The sequence below is a fragment of the Glandiceps talaboti genome, chromosome 8, assembly GCF_964340395.1.
Source record: "Glandiceps talaboti chromosome 8, keGlaTala1.1, whole genome shotgun sequence".
Classification (NCBI taxonomy): Eukaryota; Metazoa; Hemichordata; class Enteropneusta; family Spengelidae; genus Glandiceps; species Glandiceps talaboti.
Genome location: NC_135556.1, coordinates 10,366,309 through 10,375,590, shown reverse-complemented (window position 1 = coordinate 10,375,590; position 9,282 = coordinate 10,366,309). Strand labels below are relative to the sequence as shown.

Genomic DNA, 9,282 nt, shown 5'->3' with positions numbered 1-9,282 from the left:
TATCCGGAACGAGTCTGAAAAGTTGCTGTGGCAACTGAGAACACTAGCGGCCATCTTGGATAGAGATTGTCAAGAGTTCTATCGAACGAAGTTGTATTTGACAGTGGTTTACGCCAATTTGGAGCTGCTTTTGGTAAGCTTTATTCAAAAACCTAAGCCAGCTATTGATAAAAAATTATTTGATGCAATATTACATATACAGTAAAACGTTTGCTAATGTATTTGGGGGTAGATTTTTATACTGACGAAGGTTCGTCGTCGACCGTGACGTATGTGTAAAACTCCCGCAATGTTTACATTTTCAGTTTCATCTGTCACTTTTGTACGTAAGTTATCTCATACGGTATATGAGTATATGGATTCATTTGATTATTCTTTACAGTGTTAAGATATTTTCCATGTGGTCTACCAGTTAAAACACAATGTTTTCAAGGTCATATAACGTTTACCATTGGAGCCTTGTCCATGCACGTTGTTGACGGAGTGGGAGGGGATAAAGATACTCACATGAAATTATTGATTTTATCACAATATTGGGGGGGGGGGGGGGGATTGTGAATGTTACACGATGCCAACCATTGGGGGATTAATCTTTACCAAAGAGGAAAGAATAAAATACTACATTGCGTTCATAGCTGGCTTTTACCTCGTTCTCTCCATAGGCCGTCTGCTTTGGTTGCAGAGTAGTAATCAGACAAAATGGCAGCTCCCCTGCCAGCAATTCAACCAGGTGCTGGACTTGGGCCAGGATTGACCCAACAGACCATACAGCAACACAGAATACCTAGTCCGCCTAGTAAAAGCACAGGAAGTACTTCCAGATCAACATATCGACCCGGGCAAAAAATGATTGGTAAAAGGGAAAGAGAATTGCAGATGAGGCAACAAATGCTGAGGGCCAAGCAACCAGAACTTTCACATAATGACACAGCTAGGTAAGTTGATGTTTTGTACTGATAAATCTGTCATGTGTTCAGAGTGCAAGACAAGCTAGATACTCAAAAAGACAAGCAGTCAGTCCCCCCAAAAAATACAGAACTGAAGTGTTCGGTCATGTCTTTTTTAGATTAGGCCAAGTTAGAAATTTGAGTTTCTACAAATGCAAGAAAAGAGTTGTCTTCCTGAGTAAAAGACATACACTTCCCTTTATCAAACAGTTGAAAAACTAATGTTTGATACTGGCCTCTACTACTATACCGATTATCCGACAAATGACAACGACTCATACCTGTAAGGTTTTATTGTGTGGTACCTCCAGTGTCACGACTTGTTACACAAACATGTATGTTCTTCTGTTCATTTTTACAGGTATAGGAACACATATTTTCACACACTATGCATAGAAATGCTGAAAGATGGTTTTCATAGGTCGTTTTCTGAGTTATTTGCCCTTATCAAACAACAGAAAGCTGAGAGAGATGCAGCAGGACCCGACTCATTGATTTGGAATTTAACATTATTAGAAGATGAATTTGATAAATTAGATAAATTGAAACAGTATTTAACAGAAGCAGAAGCAGCACTTAGAATAGGTAAGTCTGTTGTTTGTTTTCAATTTGTTAGTTCTTGCACCGGTTTGGTATTTTTACATTCATTCTTTCGTAATAGGAGGGTGAAACTGTGATCTAGCAGAGTGGCCATGTGTAGAGAACTATCTAAGATAGCATGGAAAAGTGATGTTTATATCATTACTCATATTGACTCTGTTAATATGAAGGAGATAAGTTGGTAAAATGTTCCGGTGTTCCCCTGGCATTTTACCTGCGATGTGTTCTATAAACCAAGCACAGGGAACCTTGGGTTGGTGGGGGTGGGGGTGGGGGGGGGGGGGTCTGTGGTTGGAGTAAATGACTTCACTAGGGAGCATTGGGTCATGTAGAAATTGAACGCATTTCATTGCATTTGGGGTACCAAGTCGGGGAACCTCTGAGGCACACACATTAAAGTTGTCATTCATGATGAATTAATTGGTCTATCTTTCCAAAATTATTAGACAATTTTGAAGTGAAACATTATTTCCTCAAATTATGGTATAATAATTCTTTCAGAATTGATAAAAGTAACAGTCAAATTGATTCACATATCGTCCCCATCTTGGGTCAAATCAGGTCAGGTTAATTCCCAAGCTGTCCTGTGGGGAGAGTTGACTTGGGGCACCCAGAGTGTGACTTTGTGATATATGTACCATACGCTAATCATTGTTCATTGTCATTCTATTACAGGTAGCATGGAAGCAGTCTATGCAGCTCAGAATAAATTAGCAGAATATTTTAAAGCCATAGGGGATTACTGGCTGTCAAACCACTTTTATCTAAGTTGTCTGGAAACTAGTCTACAAATCAAAGGAGATGGTAGAAGGAAAGAAGCTGAAGCAAACTGTAATATGGGTTTAGCATTTGAACACAGCAGTAAGTAGAGAATGTCAATAGTATTTTAGTTGTGTTTCCACTATTAGTGGAATCAAAGTACTTCACTTTATGCTGGAGACTGATATTTTGAATATAACTATAAACATGTAACTCAAAAGAGAGCTTGTATTAATGTTATGCTACGTAGCAACTTTTTTTTTTTATAATAATAACAATCACAAATAAAGTTTAGCAGTCTGATGCTAGATTTTTAAAATTGTAAATCAAGTTATTCAAATACATGTATAAGTAAAATCTTTCTACAGCACCATTTTTATGAGTTTTACAATAAAAATAGTATGTTTATCAAAAAGTAGACAAACAAACTCGGATTTGTGAAGAAATAAAATTTGAACAATCAGATTCCACTCAGCTATAACACTGTAGTATATGTGTAGACACATTTGTTGCTAATTAGATGTTGTTCCCCAATATTTTTCTTCGTTCAGCCAAAATACGAGTGACCTAAAGGGGCTTTGTCATATGAGTCACTAGACGAGAACTGATAACCCTTAGCTCATGAGTATTTTCCGGCTGAATGACTCATATATCGAACACAGCAGAACCAATGAAACACAGGCATGCATTATCATGACATCATGCATTATTGTGATGTAGAATGACCAGAGTATATATTCCATATTTTTTTTCAACTTGGCTCATGCATGGTGCAATGAAAAAGAAGACATATTAACAAAACATATAAGCATGTTTAATTTCTATATTTTCTATTTGTCATTGTAGGATCCTGTGATAAAGCAGCAGAACATTTTGAAACCTTTTATCAATTATCATCAAGAAACAGCAACTGGAGAACGGAGGATGGACAAAGTTTACATGCCATGGCATGTGATCACCTCAGGCGATTATACACAACGATGGCTGAAAACTTACAGAAAGCAGAAGAAAAAGATTTACAACAAGCAATTCAATATTTACTGAAAGCATTTGAAATGGCCAAAGAAAGTAAGTGGAAATTTTGTTTTGAACCATGTCACTTAGAACTACTGATGTTTTCCAACTTTGATCAAGAATGGTATATATTACACTGAAAAATTTGCTGACAATGCAAATATTTGCAATGTTGTGTGTTTTAACTGATAAAAATGTTCAAGGTTATTGATAAGAGAGAGAGATCATTTCTTATCGGTCATCTTTTCTGCAATGTTACCACACTTGTACCTTTCAAATATACATGTATTTACAATTGATTCTAAATGTTTGATGTGGCCACAGTGAGAATACAGGATGTGAACTTGTATGAAATCCACACCAGTTTGAAGTATTATTCATCAGGATATAGCCAAGAAGTTTTATCAGATATGTCACATGGAACGAGTGTAGAAAGACAATTGATTTGTTTGAAACATGTCGATTTCAAAATCCCAAGTAAAAGAAGAGAACTTGTGTATTAATTACAGTACATCTTCTTCAATGATCAACATACACAGTGTAATGTAAGAAGAAGTGTTGATTCAGTTATTAAGACCAGTATTGATTTCCTTGTGTATTTTTTCACCCTGTTCAGGTGGCGACACGGCAGAAGAAGGCAAATCTAGTTATCGTTTAGGATTAGCCTATGAAGGCATTTCAGATCCAGAGACTGCACTTATGGTAAGTGTCCCATTAATATCAGTCACATGTTGCTTATATATATATGAAGCTGGTTATTTTTGAATTAGATGTTGAAATTCAAATAAAAGTGCTGTAAAAATCTGCTACTACGCCCTCTAGTGGTAGCAAAGTGAACAAGGATAGAGGTTGTAGTCAAAAGTTCTTGTACATGCTTTCGTATTTGCAGTTGTGTGGAATTGGTTTTTGTAATTTTCAGATTCTTGAAAAATCCCCCTGAGGTGCAAAATAGTCAGATTCAAGCCATTTTTTGTATTCTTTTACATACGATACGATATGATACGATACGATACGATACAATGTGAAAAGATACGATACAATATCTTTTATTACCCGATCAACAGATGTAAATACATAAGAAGCAAAACAATCAGATCGAATAACAGGAGTCAAAAAATAGCACTGCTAATCATGTCTGACCCTTGAAAACAGTAAATAGTGGTACAAGTTTTGGGTGTCACATGGTGCCTTTTTAATATAATAAACACAACTGGGTACAAATTATTCATAAATCAAGTTTATGGAAATATCAATTGCTATTATTCGGATATCATTTAGTAATATATTAATGAAATGTGAAAATAAATTGTGGTTGTGTTACAGTATCATCAAGGATATATGGAAATCTGTAAACAGTTAGGAGATCAAGAAGGAATGGGTAAAGCCTGTGAAGCCATTGCAGACTCCTATAAAAGGTGAGTTGTCATGTTGTTAGTCTGTAAGGTACGCCGTGACGGGTGCCCTCAAACATCAGGCAACCCCTAACAGGAGTGAGAGGAGGCCGGTGAGGGCGAAACGTCACGATGTATCTTACAGTCTATCATGTTGTATACTTTATTGAGTATCGTGCCAGTGTGTGTGATTACTAGCTAAAGTAACTACTGTATTAAATTTCAGTAGAATACTAGTATTGTAGTGTTATTTTAATTGTCCAGCAGCAATACTTCCTTTTCATGCAGCCACTGTTAATAAGACTTTTTACAACTGATCTTTCTGTGTCTCCATTTCAGTCAAGGTAAAGGTGATGAAGCAATCCGCTATCTTGAGATGTTTGTAGACGTTGCACAGAATAGTAAACAAGAGAAGGCACTGGGAAGAGCCTCAGCCTGTCTTGGTACTATATACAATGTACAGGTAAGGAGACAATTAACATCAACAGAGTATAACTGCACTGTTGTCCTTCCATATTATGAGTAAACAAACATGTTTAAGTTCTCTGTATCAAACATCAGCTAACATAAATGTACTCATCTGTAAGTGGCTGCTTTATAGCACTGTTGATGAGAAACAATAAAAATGAAGATAAAAGATAGGACAAAGCACTTTCATGTTGACAATGTCCAAATGATACTAGTTTGAAGTCAATAAAAAATTGATGAGTTTGTTTATCAAAATGTTAATGTAATAAATGAAAGACGTTGTTGATGAAAGTCAGTCATGAAAACAGATAAAACTACTGGTTTACAAGCATTCTAAAATATGAGGAAAGAAGTGTTGACTGTTGGTACATGTATTTCACTTCACTCTTGCTGAACTAGGAAAATTGTGATAAGCAGCACCAGCTGTCAATGTTCTGGACTCAAAATAAAAAAAAGAGATATGCATTTAGTAGTCTGGATGCCACTGTAGTTTCTAACTAAACGACGTGTGAGTTGATGGTGTAAATGGTAACAATACTGTATAGGAACTAGACTATGTGAGTGGAGGTGTAAATGGTAATGATACTGTATAGGAACTAGACTATGTGAGTAGAGGTGTAAATGGTAACGATACTGTATAGGAACTAGACTGTGTGAGTGGAGGTGTAAATGGTAATGATACTGTATAGGAACTAGACTATGTGAGTGGAGGTGTAAATGGTAATGATACTGTATAGGAACTAGACTATGTGAGTGGAGGTGTAAATGGTAACGATACTGTATAGGAACTAGACTATGTGAGTGGAGGTGTAAATGGTAATGATACTGTATAGGAACTAGACTATGTGAGTGGAGGTGTAAATGGTAATGATACTGTATAGGAACTAGACTATGCATTTAGTAGTAATTCTAAATCATCAAAATATTGGAGACCCACACAAGCTAGATCATAGCATAGACAAGTTGTCTTCTTTTGTCTATGATAGTAAGTTTCCAGATTTGATAGGCTATTTTGTGTAGGTTGGACCATCAGTGTCACATAGTGATAAATACACGTTCTGATGAACAGAATGTGGATGAAGGTCGACGACTTAGAAAACTCTAAGTTACAATATGTAATCTTTCTGTTTTATCCGTAGGGTCAATACTTGAAGGCGTCTGAGTTTTTCGGTAAAGCTTACAACATAGCCCGTAGCACTGGTGATATACTAAGTACCAGTGAAACCAGAGTCAACTATGGCATTGCTAGTGCTCATAGAGTACTTCTAAACTTTGCTGACTGTGTTGAGAAACCAAGTAAGAAAAGACTTGGTGTTGTAATTGACTGGAAGAATGTGAGAGGAGAACAGTTTGCTGAAGGTGTAAAAGATGATGTACCAAAAGGTAAATTGGTTTTTGTTTGTGAATATGTAATGAACTAGTTATTGGAATTTAAAGATCTGTCATCTAGAGCGGTTGATATGTGCTTTATTGTAGTAAATATTTGAAAAGAGTACCATGTAAGATTTGCTCAATTCCTTTTTAAAAAAAAAAAGAGGATGGGACTGAACCTGAGCAATTCCATTATTATCAGATACTAATCTTAGTACAAATGTAGTATGAGTCTATTTTGTTTTATGTAATTTGTAACAAAAAAAACCCTGCTGTGTGAGACGTAAAAAACACTGAGCCACCCAACTGAAACTCTAGTCACTTTGGTTTGGTAGTATTTCTTTAATTCATTCTAGTTTGTATATATTCTATTTATGTTGACGGTCTACTTGTAAGTCACGTTTCTTTGTTCATGTTTTTATGCCATAGAATTTTTACTGTTCCATTTAATTCAATCCAAACTTCTTGAAAAAGCCTGCCCAGGTCCAAATATAATCAAAGGTTCAAGCTATTTTCGTAAACTCATAATACAACTAAAAATGAAATTGGTTGTTTTCTAGTAAACAAAAGCATGAACAATTGACATTGAACGTGATCTCAATCTTTTAGGTCATTGTGCATGTTACACTTATAAGAATATTGTGTCTGTGAGATCTTGAGTTCAAGGTATTCCATGGATAATGTGACATGTATAGTAGAGGGGGTCTAACACATTTCTCCCTTGTCCATCCACAGAGGAAAAGAAGGAAGAGGTCAAAGAGGAGAAAAAGGAAGACGACAGTAAAGCAGAGTCAGAAGAAAATAAGGAAGGAAACGGAGAAGACAGCAAGGAGGAAAGTAAAGATGGAAGCACAGCTGGGGACCAAGAAGCAAAGAAAGATGAATAACTGGGGAAACAAATACTATGTTTATTTGATTGTACATACAACCAACCAATATACCCCATATGATATACGAGTGACCACTATGTATTGGATATCGTGATATTCAACCAACATGGTACATTTGAGGGGGGTGGGGGGGGGGGGGGGGTTAAGGGGAGGGGAGTTATGGTGTTTGATTACTAATAGATCTAATGGACTCCATTATACTCCGACTTTCTTCTTACACTATGTACATGTCAAAATTCATTTGTAAATAAAAGATTTGATATTTTGTAATATTTTGTTTGAATGTAAATTAAAACAATGTAACATATTTTAGTTAAAATTCCAACCAAAACTATGTAAAGAAAGTAACTATCTCTACCAGTTCACAGATGTATTATTTTAATGACGTGCCTTGTTATTATTTGCCAGATGATATTATTAGAAAGATTTGTTGGTTCAAGTTTGTTTTTTTCCCCTGATTTATTTCTGTCTTTCTCGGAGTCAAGTTTTTTTTTTCTGTTCTGCACCACTTTCTTGTTTTTGAATACAGGTGCAAGTTTTTTGTTTGTTCTTTGCCACAAGACTATTTCTTTCTCTGCGTTCAGTTTCAAATTTTTGTTCATTCTGTGCCACCAGACTTTCTTTCTCTGAGAATCAAGTATAATTTTCTGTTTGTTGTTTTGCCAGACTATTTTCCTCTTTCTCCGAGTCCATTTTCCTGTATATGCTTAGTTTGAGAGTTGCGAATAATGTTGTTCCGTCCTATTCTTGTTATTACTTGGAGATATACAAATAGAAATCTGTAACTTGAAACCAAATATATATTTCTTTGTACAGTGTAGACTAGAATATTTTCAACCTAATCAGCCAGAATGAGATTATTTCTTTGAGATGAGATTGGTTCTTGAAATAGATCTTTACTATCCAAACAACTGAGACGTTTGGTCTCGTTTGTACTTCCATATACAATTCCGTTGAAATTTGTATTTTGAAATGAACAATAAAAACTGCTACTGTTCAGTAAAGCACAGAGTTGTCAGTCTGTTGAAATGATACACTGTAACTGATGTCTCTTTCATGACATCACTCTATACCCATTGGTAATCATTGCCATCATGAAATTATGCAAGACCACTTGCAAGTCAACTTGAACATGTTCATACAAATAATATGGCTTTTACACCTTGGCCATTCTACACTACAACATGTATGTACATTATTAGTTCTGCGGTGCTTGAAGTACTAGTCAAAATGTTCCAAGACAGTTACTCTTCCCAATTTTTCATAAATTATGCTCTAAAAAGTCTAATAAATGTGTATATTATTCCCCAATATTTTTCTTTATTCAATCACCAAATACTTTTACCTGAGGGTTTATTCACTTCCAAGTCTTCAACATAAAGTGACAAGGTCCCACAGGTCAATAACATTTCTTCCCTTGCTGAACAAAGAAAAATAGTATCTGTATCTGCTACTACGCCCTCTAGTGGCAGTGAGCGTACAAGGCTAGAGGTTCTAGTCAAAACTTTTGGTTGCTCTTTTATAATTACAATTATGTAAATTTGGTGAGAACAACTTTAAGAATAATATCTGATTATTCGGTTTATTTTGGCATAAAAGTTGTTTCAGCGAAAAGCTTAGCACCAAAATAAAACCATTCATTGTAATAACATTAACCTACATCAAGACAAGTACAGTAACATGTCTTGCTATGCAATCACCAGCATTTCACAGAATCCAGTTCTTAACGCTAATATCAGTATAAATTATTGCTGATGGTGATAATGTGATGAAATATTAGCAGTTAATTCATGAAATGATAAATTTATGGCAGATAAATCCGGGTTTTAACAACAGCAATGA

At 35.5% G+C, this 9,282-nt stretch overlaps 1 protein-coding gene across 2 annotated transcripts; it reads left to right on the top strand.

Annotated features, from left to right (window-relative positions):
* The first annotated feature begins 33 nt into the window (after positions 1-33).
* On the top strand, positions 34-7,554 carry LOC144438875 (tetratricopeptide repeat protein 29-like). Of its 2 annotated transcripts, none has more exons than XM_078128085.1 (10): positions 34-133; positions 663-935; positions 1,309-1,532; positions 2,223-2,408; positions 3,153-3,374; positions 3,937-4,022; positions 4,644-4,735; positions 5,051-5,174; positions 6,319-6,562; positions 7,286-7,554. In XM_078128085.1, exons 2-10 carry the CDS (start codon positions 700-702, stop codon positions 7,435-7,437), a joined length of 1,566 nt encoding a protein of 521 aa, XP_077984211.1. In that variant the 5' UTR covers positions 34-133; positions 663-699; the 3' UTR covers positions 7,438-7,554. The 2 variants fall into 2 exon arrangements, with proteins under 2 accessions (XP_077984211.1, XP_077984212.1); XM_078128086.1 differs by having other exon boundaries at positions 1,309-1,536; positions 2,227-2,408.
* Positions 7,555-9,282: the final 1,728 nt, after the last annotated feature.